The sequence below is a fragment of the Dermochelys coriacea genome, chromosome 1 (genome assembly GCF_009764565.3).
Source record: "Dermochelys coriacea isolate rDerCor1 chromosome 1, rDerCor1.pri.v4, whole genome shotgun sequence".
Taxonomy (NCBI): Eukaryota; Metazoa; Chordata; order Testudines; family Dermochelyidae; genus Dermochelys; species Dermochelys coriacea.
Genome location: NC_050068.2, coordinates 236,685,875 through 236,700,314, shown reverse-complemented (window position 1 = coordinate 236,700,314; position 14,440 = coordinate 236,685,875). Strand labels below are relative to the sequence as shown.

Below are 14,440 nucleotides of genomic sequence, written 5' to 3'. Positions count from 1 at the left end.
GTCCAGAATTCTTGAAGAAATTATAGGAATAATGGGTAAAACTTTCCAAAGGGAATTCAGTTTCTCAGTACTTCAGGTGCGTATGAAAATTATACCCAACATGTTTCGCTTGTGAAAATACTCTTAAAGTATTTATGGTTTAAATAAACTTCTGGAATGAAGCTTAAGATTTGTCATACATTTAGGCCTAATGCTCAGAACTCAAGTGAACATAAATCAGTGTGCATATGCAATTACTTAGATTGCATGTAAATGGACACAATGGGCTGCTTGCACTGACAAATACTATAATTGGTGATATACATCTCAAAGTACTATTTGCACATGCAATTGTCAGTTGTGATACAAATTAGGCACACAGTTAGAAACTTAGGGCTCAAATGTCCCAGTGTTGAAGCACCTTTGACTCCTTGAAACACTAGAATTTAAAAAAGAAAATCATTAAGCTCTCAAGGCATACATTTCTATAACTTGTGTAATAAAAGTACTGTATAGCAGTTACTGTTTGGTTCTAAAAATATATATAATTATTCTGTGCCACAGTTCCATAGTCAGCAGATATTTTCCTCCTAAAATTAAGGAAGCCACAAGCATTTCCCACAAAATATATAATAGCTGAAATGACAACATACCAGAGAGAGGTAATTGATGGCAGTGACCATATAAAGTTTAAAATATAGAATAATGTTCCCATTATATGTTGAAATGACTAGCATAGTGAATTATGAGCTAGGCAGAAACATAATATGCTACCATTTGAAATACCTTGGTTTGAAGTCAGTCTGGATTTTAAGCTGTTTGCATTCCAGAGGCTTTGATTCCTGAGAAGAGCCACAGAGTATGTGCTGTTCCAGCCTTTGGGAAATTAATATCTGCACTTCCAGTTTCTCTAGCTTGATGTCAACCTGTTCAGTGGCCACTTACCATGATGGTATAACTTTGAGTTTGGCTTGGTATGGATGTTCCTAAAATAGAAAGAAGTGGAAGAGAATTCTTAAACAAACAAAACCTACTACTGACCATTTAAAACTGGCCTGGATTATTCTCCCAAAGACAAGCTGTTGCATCTTATTGGTTAGACAATGATCTCTTAGCACAATCTGGAACCCATAATAATCAAGGGGTGTTTTTTTTGAAAGCAAATACTTCAGCTATTGTAGTTTGTGTGTAGTTATGTTGTTATGCCATTCCCTTCTCTTTGCAGAGTAGAGAAGATAACTGAAAACGCACCACCTCGAGAAGTGAATAACATATCAAACCACCGGGTGTTAATTAAACCAGAGGCACAGAATAATCAAAAAAACAAAGAAGTAAGCAAAAATGAAGAGAAGTTGTCTTTGGAAGCTGAAAAATATGGATTTCAGAAAGTTGGACAAGATAAACCCTTAACTAAAATTAATAGTGTAAAGCTAAATTCAGAATACAGAACCTTACCAGTGAGCGTACTTCAGGCTGGAAACTACAGACCAGTTCATTTAAATGGGTCTGAGAATAAAGCTGTCAATATTGTGGCAGACACTGGAGATGGAGGACAGCACAATGCAGTTCACGTACATATGGAGTCTGAACGAGTCATACAGAGAACTAATTCAATGCTTCAGTTGGAGCAGTGGATTAGAATTCAGAGAGGAAAGGGGCAAGATGACGAAACAAGAGGGTAAGCAATTTGATTATTTTTTTTAATTTAGATTTTCTGTCAAAATATCTTGGTCAGATTCTTTTTCAGGTGTGTAACTGACTCAATATTACATTCCCATAAAGTCCAATTTTTGTCTTAAAGAGGTTGTCGTATTATTGTGCACACTGGTTATCTAGATACTCAGTCTAAGTAGATAGTTAGAGATGGTCTCAGTCACTTAGCCTCGGTAAAAGTTTTTGTATTTAAATGGGCACTGCCAGCTAGTTTTTAGGCACAGAATTTAGGTTAGGGGAGAATATATGAAACCAGGTAAGATATTGGGGACGGGGGGAGTTTGGGGTTTTTTTTAATTTTGTTTTTACAATTGGCGTTGCTGGTGACTTTAACATTCCTTGGTAGTATTGTGTGCTTAAATATCTATTAATGCATAAAAACAAATTGAAAGCATTTGGAAACAATTACATCTTTTTCTTTTGTTCAAATTGAATGAAATCCAAAGAGTAAACAGCCCCCATAAATGATGAAGAGTAAATTAGGAATTAAAACAAAATGTTTGCTAAATTCAATCCTTGATTTCAAGGAATAATTAAAAAAGTGAGACCAGGAAATAAGACAGATATAAACTCCAAAAATATGCATATTAAACACAACAAAAATATTGCATATTCCTGTTAAAACGTTGACATGGGGCTTGTGTGCTTAAGAAGGAAATCTACAGATAAGTAGGTTCTTGTATTGTCAATTTAGGTGATTACCGTGAAATGCACAGGTTGTTGGAAATGTGATTTGCCTTCTCTTCTGCCCTTCCTTTCCACTCCCCTCTCCCATTGGTGCGGGTTCTGACATCAGAGGGAAATCATCCCTCTTTCTCCCCTGTCTTGTCTCTGTGTTCTTCCCTCAGCTGCCATCACGGTAGGATGAGTTCATTGGTGAGTAGTGGATTTGAACAGAGGTGATAGGTAATTTATGTGGTTAAACAAGAGGGAAGCACTGAGAAAATGCATACACCATATGAGGAATTAGAATATGAAAGTAGCATTAAGTATCTGAGTTGCATATTAAAGCTGGTTAAAAACCCCTCTAAGTGAACTTAGCCTGTATTACAGTGCAAAGTTTTCCCTAATGAACCATCAATATGCTTCAACTGTGACTGGAGGGAAGTGAGAAGTTAGTCTTGGACTATTACAATGCAAACTTAAGATGTAGTATGCCTGGGGGAATTCTTTTAGAGTAACAGCCCTGTTAGTCTGTATTCGCAAAAAGAAAAGGAGTACTTGTGGCACCTTAGAGACTAACAAATTTATTTGAACATAAGCTTTCGTGAGCTACAGCTCACTTCATCGGGTAATTCTGTACTTGAGAGCTGTGCTCTGTGGGGTCCAGTGGCCCCTAGTGGCGGCCAGCAGCTCTGCAGCCCATTTCTGTAGAGGAAAAGGAAATTCTGTGCAAAAAGCTAAGTTCTGTGCAAATTCTGCATACACAGAGGTACAGAATTCCCCCAGGAATAATGTAGTTAAGAATTTTCCATTCCAGCACAGAGAGTGGCGATTCTTTAAAACACTTGTTTTTAACTACTCCATGAGGAAAAGTCCCTGTTCGTGAAATTGCCTGAGCACTGTTTTTAAAACAAATTTATACCGTTTAAAAAAAAAGTTAAAAAGAAAAGTATATCCTAAATTTTATCATTTGGAGTTTGTCATGCAAATTCATGTTAATTGCTTTCTTTTCTACATATAAGCATGCTTATGGCATAGCACCTCCAAAGTCTAACGGTGCATTCCAGTGATTAATCAGAGAACTTTAAAGTACCTCTGTGAATCATTGACAGTATTAAATCTTGCCGTGTTAGTAATTGTTCTGCATGACAGAAGCATAGGGATGTCACTTCCAGGATGTCTAACAGGCAACTGCATTGTATGGCACCCTAAACATGAGTTTAGAATATTTATTTCTCAAACTTCTATTAAAATTTTTTGCTTTCAATTAAACTTTTATGGGAATGTCACTGCAGGAGGAATTTGGAGAGTGGGAAATTATGCCCTTCACATTGTAGGGAGTAGAGAGTAAGGAGGAGGTAGGTTGACCTGAATAATCTTTGCTGAATGTTCCAAAGATCTGTTTCTTGCAAAGCTGTGAAAGTTTACCTTACTCTGACATTGCTAAAGCTCTATAACAGCCCCATCGTTAAATATAATTGGTATCTGAGGGTCAAATAGTATTCTTGATATATTTGTGTTGCCAGGTGATCAATTTTAATTTGTACTACATGGAGTGACTATTAAATCTTGACATTTATCACATTGTGTGTGTTTGGGCAATGAGAACTTAACACAGTTTTGTGATGTAATTAGATTTTTTTAAATTAGAATTAAAAAATTGTGTAACTTGCATCCAGACAGTGATAGTTGAATAGATGTTTTTCAATTATGAACAAGGATAAAACCTTTTGGATTTCTCTTATCATTGCTCCAGTGCAGTATTATGTTGGCTATATTCTAAAACACACTGATTCCATTGTGGGAGATGTATAGTGGAAAACATAAACAAAACATTAACTGGCAGAACAGAATCTCCTTGAGCGTAGAGATCATTTCTTACTTAAATGTGGATGAAATTGGTAGCACAAACAATATACTTAAAAATGAAGCTTGATGTAAAGCTGATCAGCAAAGTGGAATTAAAATTGGGCTTGTGCCCTTCTTTGATTTTTTGGGATACTTAAAGGTGGCCTGAAGAGTTTTTTGGTGGTGGTGGTGGTTTTGAGAAAAGGGTTTATAGTGCTGCTTTTTTACACTAGAAATTCAGGTTTTGTCTAGACTAGAAAATTTCTGATTTGGAGAACTAGTGAAAAAGTGATATCACAAGAGAATGAAAGATGAGCTATTGAGAGGGGAAAGGAAGTTTTAATGTTAAAACTGTTTTGTTTTGTTTTTCAGTAGGGTTGGGTTTTGTTGGTTTTTAATAAGACCTATTTAATTTCCATGACTAACGTTTTGAAGAAGGCCAGCCTTTGTTTAAAGACTCAGCATCCTCAACCCTTTTACTGAGGTTCTTTTAAAAAAGCATCCATGAGTTTTCCAGCTAAAGCAGGGAAGATAAAACTTGATATTACTGTACTAACATTTCTAAGGTTTAAAAAAAAAAAAGTCTTAAGGCTTTATATATATCAGAGCCAAAGGCCACAAGCCCAATTTATTTAAAAAAAAAACCCCAAAAAACAAACCCTTACAGACCGCCTCTATAAACTGCCTTACAGATAAAATTTAGAATTTCAGGGCTCTGGGGTGTTTGTAACATTTGTTAGTTTTGATAGTAGGTAAAAAGTTGCTTATCATAACAGTAAACATCTGAAGAATTACTTTTTAGGAATACTTTTAAAGAGTAGGGTGACCAGATGCCCTGATTTTATAGGGACAGTCCTGGTTTTTGGGTCTTTTTCTTATACAGGCTCCTATTACCTCCCATCCCCGTCCCGATTTTTTTATACTTGCTGTCTGGGTCGCCCTATTAAAGAGGAGCGCATACTCCACCGTTATAGTTCTAAGTAGCCCAAAGCAGTTCAAGGGCAGAAATAATAGCACAACTATTAAACCCTGAAATTCTGTATTCCCCCGCCTTCCCTCCCCTTCCCCTCCCCCCCCCCCCCCGGGGCTGTCCTTTCTGCATTCATCGTACGTTCAGACTAAAATCAGTAGATTGGGAGAGATCAGTAAATTTTCCATAGGACAGTTTGTGCAAGCCAGTGGATGTCCCACAAAATAGCTCATGTACACCATTTTTTTTGTAAAAACATAAATTTATCCAAATAATATATATTAAAGGATGTCTAGACATTAAAGAATAAATTGGAAGGGGTACTGCATCTGAACTTGATTCCCCTTGCTGTTTTTGTTTTTCTCACTTGCTGTGTTAGAGATTTACACAAAGAGGGGACTGTGACTGTTCAAGGCAAGTAGGAAGACTTTTGAACAGTAAAAGTTTTGTCAAATAATCATCTGAAAACTGAAGTTGTCCAGTCTTCTGTTACTTTTAACACCTACAGTTAATGTAACAGTCGTAGGTAAACATTTTCAACAAAATAGTGATTCAGCTAACTGTTCTTACCAGGGCTGGCTCTAGGATTTTTGCTGCCCCAAGCTCCGAGAGCACAACTGCCCAAGCAAAAAAAAAAAAAAAAGATAGCTGGAATGCCACCCCTGGAATTGTGCCGCCCCAAAAACATGCTTGATTTGCTGGTGCCTAGAGCCAGTCCTGGTTCTTACAGTTGTGAGAAATGTGTGTGCCAAATATCTGCATATTTGTAGTCTTTGTTACAGAGTACACTCTGAGCATATTCTTAACCAAAAGATTGGTCCCATACATAGTTTTGGATTTCCTCTACCCTATATTTTGAAGAGATCACTTAACTCTCCTCCATTTTGCCATTTTCCTGTATACTCACACACGAGGCAGTCTAAGGAAACCATTAACTGTACTCTTTATGATTTGAGGGGCATTTTTAGCCTTGAGCTTGTAAGGTGGTGCTTTCTGTACCTATAGGTCTGAGAGCACTCTGTATGTCACAGGATTGAGCACGTAGAAAGCGTATCAGCAAGCTCTCTCCCCATTTAGAGTAAATGAGTTAACTTCCAGACTGGAACAAATCTTGGATCCCAGCAATAATCACATGCAATGGAGACATTCCCAAAGTTTTAAAGAGTTTTTTTTATCTTGCAGAAGTTTTTCTGTAAATTGAAGATTTTGTGGGTCATTTATGATGCCAGCCATAGAACTGTTACTGCAGCTCAGCAGCTTACATGATGGATTACTTAACTGCACTTGTCTCGCTGCTGCCCATGAGGCATCTTGCTTTGAGTAGAGGTTTTGTGTGTGATTTAGGATTTGGTTAGGTCAGTCTTGCTGGTATCCTCATAACGCTGACAACCCTGCTTTGGGTTTAATCACTGGATTGAAAGCCAGGGCTTCATTTAAGGATTTTTTTTCTAGTGCTAATAATTAGTAAGAAGTGGTGGGTGTTTAAATCTTCTGAAATTCCAGAACTTAAGAACAAATAGTGGGTGTAGACATTTTTAAATTACAGTTTTTCACAGGTTAAAATACAAAAAAATAAAATTCCCCAAATTAGACTGGGTTTTCAAAGACGTTTAAAGGAGCCAAATGCCCAACTCCCACTGAATGAGAGTTGAAATTCAATGGGAGATGGAACATCTAGCTCCCTGGGATTCCTTTGGATAATCTTAACTTTTAAAATCCTAAACATTACAAACAGTTAAAAATTAATTTGACAAATCCACTGGAAAGTATAGGTAAGGAACATTTGGATGTGATGTATTGAAATACAAGAAAAAAAAACTGAGTGCTTGCTCATGTCCATTGCATGCTAGGTGTGTGCACGCCATGTGCAGAGATGCGGGAGATGTTTTTCCCTTAATGGTATCCGTAGGACTTGGCCATAGCACCCTCTGGAGCCCCGCACACATGCACTGGTATGAGGGGCGCTGCCGACTCTGCACCCTCTCAGTTCCTTCTTACCACCTGTGACGGTTACTTGGAACCACCTCCTTGTTCTCTTGGAAGGCTTTCCCAATGGTTTGGACTCCGTAATCTATTGTATATAGTTTTTGCAGTTAATGTAGTTAGTTATCAATCAGTATTAGTCTATAGAGTGTAAATAGTGGTCCCAGTCGTCGAGGGACATCATCCCAGAGACTGGGAATGCCCCCATCCCCAGGCTTCAAGCCGGGTACCTCCTGCGGCAAGCCCATGCCAGTGAGCAACACACATTTGAGCTGTTTTAAGTCCATCAGGGAAGCTCATGTTAAAAAGAAAACTGGCAACTGTGCACGTGGCACGCGCACACCTAGCAAGGAATGGACATGAGCAACACATCTCAAAGAACAACAGTTATGAAAGGTTAGAGACTGTTTTTTATTGTCTTTTTCATAATTACGGCAGTGCAAATGCACATAGTTGGGTGTATGGAAACAGGATGGTCTTGAGAAGAGACTTGTGTGGAAAAACTAACATTTTTGTATATGATTAATTTACCTGTCTACAAAATGGGGTAATACTTCTGGGAGGTTCTGTGGATTGATTCATTGGTATTTGTAAAGCTCTTTAAAGCAGTTTCCATCTGTGGTTCTTGCAAAGCATTATAGGTCCTAGTAAATGTTCAAAAATTAATTATTTAATTTAACTTTTCTATATTGCATGACTGAAAGATAAATGGTTACTACAAACAAATTTTTTTAATACTTTTGTAAGGCGCTAATTATGCTTAGGTCTTAACACTGTTTTTAATGTGCCCTTTGCCATAAGCCACTAATTTTCAGTTCCAGGACCACAGTTAGTGATTCAAACAGTTAAAAGGCTCTGGTAATAAGATGTTTAGTGCCTTTCACCTCTTCGCTGTCAGTTTGAATACAGTTTACTTTACGTGCAACTGGAAGATACTAGCTCATGCCTGTTCCATGTTCTGTGTGAAATGAGTTAGGCGTTATTCTTCTTCTCACTAGAAAAGTGTCAACATTCAAAAATCGCCATTACAAATGGCATTAAATGGAAAACATCATGACAGGTCAGACTCCTTGGTCCAAGACTAACTTCTTACGACCCTCCAGTCACAGTTGAGGCATATTGATGGTTCATTAGGGAAAACATTGCATTGCCTGATCTGTCACTGAAGGACTTCAGTTTTCAGAACTGTTAATCTGGTATCTAATTAAAGAAGAGTTTTTTAAATTCACAAACAAATTAAAAAGTAAAAAATAGCATTAAAATTATGTTGTCTTGTAATATAAAGAAATAATTTGCTGCTTGTTCTGATTGGGCTGATTTACGTGAATGGTTTATTTAAGATTGCAGAATATAATTGCATTCGATAATTATTACCATTTTTCTGCCTTATTCTAGCCATAATAAATAAATGGTTTTGATATCATTTTGCAATTATCCGCTTTTATAGACGGTCAGTTTTTGCCTGTTCATTAATTTGTATTGGAACAAACAATATAAGACTTAATTTTAAGTTTTAAAAGTTGAAACTAAACTATTCACCTTGCAGGTTTGAGCTGAAATAAAAACAAAATAAAAGATCATAGGGCTATGTATCCCAAATATCTGAAACATCTGTTAAAGTCTATAGGAGTTGTAGGTGCACCTCTCCAGAGCTGACCCAGAAATGGGTACTAAGTAAACTGATGTAAAGATTGGATTTGTATGAAATATTGGGTTGAATAATTAATCCAGTCAGTGAAGAGATCCAGTTGCATCATATGTAATATATTCATTTGGCATACTTGATTTTTCAGTAGCCTTTACTGTTTCCTTCATAAGATGGAGAGCATAGATCTTTTAAAATGTGATGCCTATAGTATCTGAACAGATTATAAAGTATTATATCTAAGAAGTGTAGAAAAGAAATTGGATAACTTTGTATTCCCATAATAGCAGTATTCTTGACTATTAATGGAAAACTCTTGTTTCAGCATAATTTCATATCAGACGCTACCAAGAAATATGCCAAGTCACCGACCCCAAGTTGCACCCCGTTACCCAGAAGGCTATAGAACCTTACCAAGGAACAGCAAAACAAGGCCAGAGAGTGTTTGTAGTGTGACACCATCAGTTTATGATAGGACCATAGGACCAACAACAGCTGAAGAAAAAAGGAGATCCATGCGGGATGACACAATGTGGCAACTCTATGAATGGCAACAACGTCAATTTTACAATAAGCAAACAACTCTTACTAGACATAGTACTTTAAGTAGTCCAAAAACCATGATCAATATTTCCGATCAGTTGATGCATTCCATTCCCACATCACCTTCCCATGGTTCCATAGCTGGTTACCAAGGATATTCCCCTCAACGGACATACAGATCAGAAGTGTCCTCACCAGTGCAAAGAGCAGATGTAACAATTGACCGCCGACATAGGACGCATCATGCTAAGGTGAAATACTTTCCTTATACATAGTTAATAAACCAACTTATTTCCAGTTTTCTTGTTTAAATAGAAAGCATTCTTTTACCTGGAACCAGACTTTCCATGTTACTTTGGAAAGTTCTGCTATTGTGCATCTATCATAATGTAGGCACAGTTACATGCCACTGTTTTTATGAAAAAATAATTATGATATTAAATGTTTGTTTAAAAGAAAAAAATTATTTTACAAAGTCAGGTGTAGCCTATGTAAGTGATTGGGAGAAGTTATTTTTGTTTAGAGGGTGAAGATGTGTTCTCTTAATGGTACTAAATTTAACATTGTATAACATACTCTACATTGCTGTGAGAGACAGAAAGAAAGTCAATATTCCCATTAGTCTCCAGAGTATTTTAAGGGAGTGCAAACAGGTTTCTGAAGAAAAAGGGCATTTGGAATTTCTGGGATTCTAATCAAGGTTCAATCTGATTTTTGGAAATGATAGTAATCTTTCTCAGCTTTCTCTTCAGAGCACTCAAGGTCCTTGCCTATTTATTTTTCTCACCTTCAGCCACAAGTTAGACTAACTTTCTAGTTACTCTTAATTTACCAGTGAGATCACTAAGGAATGGCAGAACCACATGCATATGGCCTCAGGGACCCTCCGTAAGTCTGTTAGCCCTTGCCCGTTTAGGGTAGAGGGAACAAGCTAGAATCCTAAAACTAGATCCCCAACATGCCTTGGTAGACTCACTAAATTATGTTATGCACATTGTTACTGCAGTTGAGAGCTCCTTTTAAAAAATCATGCTGTTGTAAGTAGGATGTAAAACTAACAATTTTCCTGCCCTACACTATGGTAAAGTGTTCAAGGATTACATTGAAGCTGTTCCTTGAACTCTGTCAGGATTCTTTATGAAATGTTGTGGTTTGCTGCAATATTGAAGCATGGAAAGGCTTTAAAAAACTTCAAAGATCTTTAAATTGCTTTGTGTGTTTTCCCCTTTGGGATTGAAATACCTCCAACCAACAAAAGAGCAGTTTCTTTCTGTTTTGAAGTTCATTGCCCATTACTGCTTTAGAAATTTAACTCAACATTTTATGTAGCCCTGAAAAAGACCATCATAGTCAAGTGCGCACAGGACATATATTTCTTATATAACAGTGTCTAAAATGAGTTTTCAGTTTAGTATTATATATTCAGTTCTTTTTAGCCAAGTTAATCTAGAAAGTGCCATTTATTGTCATCTACTGATTTTAAGTTTTCATGTTATTTATTTTGTACTTTTTAACATTAATCTAACTTTATTCATAAAACCTTTAACACATTGCTAATTCCTTTTTAAAAAATGTACCGGTTAGGGGACGGAGTAGTTTAGGATTGATAGTGCTGAAATACTAGATTGAATCCATGTCAGCCCGATAGAGATCAAAAGCTATTTGAACAAAAACCTTGAAATATTTTATGATGTAGATCAAATAATTCAGTGATCTGTCAAGTTCTCAACAAAAAGTATTTGTTTAAAAAATACCACCACGCTTGGTCCCAACTTATTCTTGCTGGAAGTCTAAGTGGAAGGGCCATGAACTGAAAGAGCTGTGAAGTTGCTTCTCAACTTTAGAAGCAATCCTTCCAGGGCATGGATTCAGGCATGCCAGAGGATTTGAGTTGCTTTTGAATATATTTTGTAGACCAACAGAGGACTTCATTATCTAATGCTGTCATTCTGGGTATGTCTTTACTGCAATTAGACACCTGCGGCTGGCGGGGCTGTTTCATTGCAGCGTAGGATTCTGGGCTCGGGCCGAAGCCCAGGCTCTAAGACCCTGTGAGATGTGGGAGTGTCCCTGAGCTTGGGCTGCAGCCTGAACCCAAATGTCTACACTGAAGTGAAAAAGCCCCACAACCCGAGCCCTGCAAGCCCAAATCAGCTGGCACAGGCTAGCCATGGGTTTTTATTTGCGGTGTAGACATACCCTCTGGCACGTTTCATAAGAATTAAATTGACTTGAAAAATTATATTCCTATGTAACCCTCAATGCAAAAGACTTTGGCAGACAACCATGGATTATAATATGCAGTCTTGTTTTTCCATAGCATCTCTTTATGCCTGACAGAAGGTCGATGCCAGCAGGTCTGACTTTACAGCCTGTTACTCCCCAGAGCCTCCAAGGCAAAACGGTGAGTGGCATTTTTATTTAGTACATCATTTTTTTATTTAAGAACAATCCATAAAATAAAATATGCGACACTGCAACATTTCTATTTGTAGAGCTTGTGTTAAATGCAGTCTTCAATTATCAAAGATTTCCAAACCAAACAAGTTGATTCTGTTTGATAACATTGAGGATTTGCAAGAACAGGAGTTTTAGTTAAAATTTTCTGCCAACAAATATGGTTCTCTTTCTGGAAATAACTCTCATTTACACATTGAGTATCTTATTTTGGAAACATCTAGGACAGTGTCAAGTTTTCTATTTTAGGATTTTTCTAACAGGCATTTGACAAAAAAAGTTGTCTCTCTGAATTTTTAAGAATAGTATAGTATATATGTGTTCAGTAAAATAATGTGCTCTTATTCACCTGTATAGAGCATTTGTCTTTGTAATAGAATTAAGACTTCTCTTTTATTAGATATTTTCCATCAATGGTGATGGGTCAATGTAGTATTGTCAACTCCAAGAGCCTAAAACTCATAAGATTTGTAAAGTATGTTTGAACTCCCCTTCCCTATCCCCAAAGTTTGAAAATTACAGGTTGAAATTTGTACCTTAAATCCATATGTAATGTCCCCATGTATAGAGCAGGTCCTATTTCCCATTTGCACTTGCTCTCTGACTCCATTATTGCCCTCCTACTGCCTAGAGCCCTCCCTGCTTCTTGCGGCCTTCCACACCAACCTCGGCAGGCTGCTGGAGCTGCTTCTTTCTTTCCTTGGACTCTGATCACCAATAACTTCCTCTTCTTACACTCTGGTGCTGGGGTAAGGCTGCTGAGCTGGGTGGGAAGCAAAGGATTGTTCTTTCTGTACTTGTTCCAGGGCTTTGCCTGTTACGGGCAACCAACAGGTACTGTAGGCAGCAGCCATGGGCAGCCAAAGGGAAAAACTAGGTGTGGCTCTGGAAAAATACCTGAGCTGCCTGTATTATCACAGGAGCCCCCGAATCTGTCTGATTTACAGCACTCACAGTAATGTCACAAGGACTGGCAATGCTATAGCTGATATTGGGAGTTGGAGCAATCTATTATGCATTGTGCTTCTCTAGGATAAGACAAGTATGCACAAACCAAGGATTTTAATTAATATACCATAAAAATAATTTATTTACTTTTTAATTTGGAAATTAAGTTATGTTCATGCAAGACTTCTCACAGGAAATGTTTTCATCCCTGAAAATATCAATTTCTTATGTATTTACTCTACAGAGATGTTACTGCCTTCAATTTATTTCTGTGAATGTGATCATGCAGATAAATTAGTTCTGTTGTAAAAAAAAAAATTTTTTACGTGAAAATTTCATTGGGAACACATTTTAAAATATATTGTAGTGACCTAAATCCTCCTTATATATTTTCTGGAAATAACACTCAAGTTGGTACTGAAATGAACAGTTAGAAAGTGCAAGATTAACCATTATGGAGCTTGATTCTTATATTGTGTTTTCCAGTGAAAGCTAGATAGGATTGACAAGGGAAGTTATAGTAAAATTATTTGCTCCCTCTAGTGGACTTCTGCAGTATATGGCCACAGTTGTACTGATGTTTGTGGTGTTGTGGTTTGATCAAGAAACACACATGAGTTTGTTCTCTGACTCTTGTTCTGTGTTTCAGTAATTGGATAGTAATTGTTTTTCAATAATATAACCTCATTCTACATTTTCTATATTTTTCCTCCCCACTTCTTGATTTGGAAATTTTATGAAGACAGAGTAAAAGTTAATCTATTATATTCCTGTGTGGTTTTTTTCCTACTTGAATTCAATAACTGTGACAACAAAGTCAGTTGCTGTGTAAATAATTGACCTCTCATTATAAGACTTTGCTTTAGGTGGGGAGTAAACAGGAGCAGGTGAGCTGTTTACAAAACAAAGGTCTGTGGGGTTTTTTTTGCCAGTATTGCTAATAAGAAAAGAGAGGGTCCTCAGAAAATTGCACAGGGAAGGTGTTCCTAAAAATAAGGCTGTTTGAAATTATGCATGTGATAATAGTTGCACATGACTATTCTTTCCAAATAATCACTATTTTTAAATGTTTAGTGAGAGCCTAACCTATAAATTGCTGGTGGCTGTAAAGGTATGGTGTCAAGGTACATTTATGGATTAGTAGTTTTGTTATAAATCCTTGAGGAAGGGAGAGGGACAAATTCTTTCATTCTTCTGACACTTTCTTCTATGCCATATGCTTGTTTTGATGGTCTTTGGTTAGTCTCATTATTTAGTAAAATAAAAGGGCTTTGAAATATGTCTTGGGGGGGGGAGGGGAACACATGCAGAGGATTACCAAGGACTTTTAAAACAGATAAAAGAGAAAGTAGGTCACATTCTGAGCCTACCAACCTTGACAATGTTTCTTTTTAAATAGTTTGATTCAGTAAAGGGTGTAAACTTCAATATTTCCTCCCCACTCCTTTTACTATTGTATAGACAATATTTTTCTGGGGGTTGGAATATCTGGCTAGTGGGTCTTGCCCACATGCTCAGGTTCCAGTTGTTCGCCATATTTTGGGTTGGGAAGGAATTTTTCCCCGTGTCAGATTAGCAGAGACCAGGGGGGTTTTTTTTGCCTTCCTCTGCAGCATGGGACATGGGTCACTGGTCACTTGCAGGTTTAAACTAGTGTAAATGGTGGATTCTCTGTAACTTGATGTCTTTAA

The 14,440-nt window shown here is 37.1% G+C and overlaps 1 protein-coding gene across 28 annotated transcripts in view; it reads left to right on the top strand.

Moving 5' to 3' along the window:
- The window catches only part of PLEKHA5 (pleckstrin homology domain containing A5), a 267,659-nt gene that overhangs the window by 187,548 nt on the left and 65,671 nt on the right, over positions 1-14,440 (top strand). For all 28 annotated transcript variants that reach the window (XR_006282131.1, XR_006282132.1, XR_006282133.1 and 25 more), the window contains 3 exons: positions 1,205-1,657; positions 9,127-9,595; positions 11,665-11,748. Coding sequence is in view for 25 of the 28 variants with exons in the window: in XM_038399885.2 (XP_038255813.1) it covers positions 1,205-1,657; positions 9,127-9,595; positions 11,665-11,748 (1,006 nt within the window). In the remaining 3 variants the exon portion in view is untranslated. The remainder of the gene's footprint in view (positions 1-1,204; positions 1,658-9,126; positions 9,596-11,664; positions 11,749-14,440) is intronic.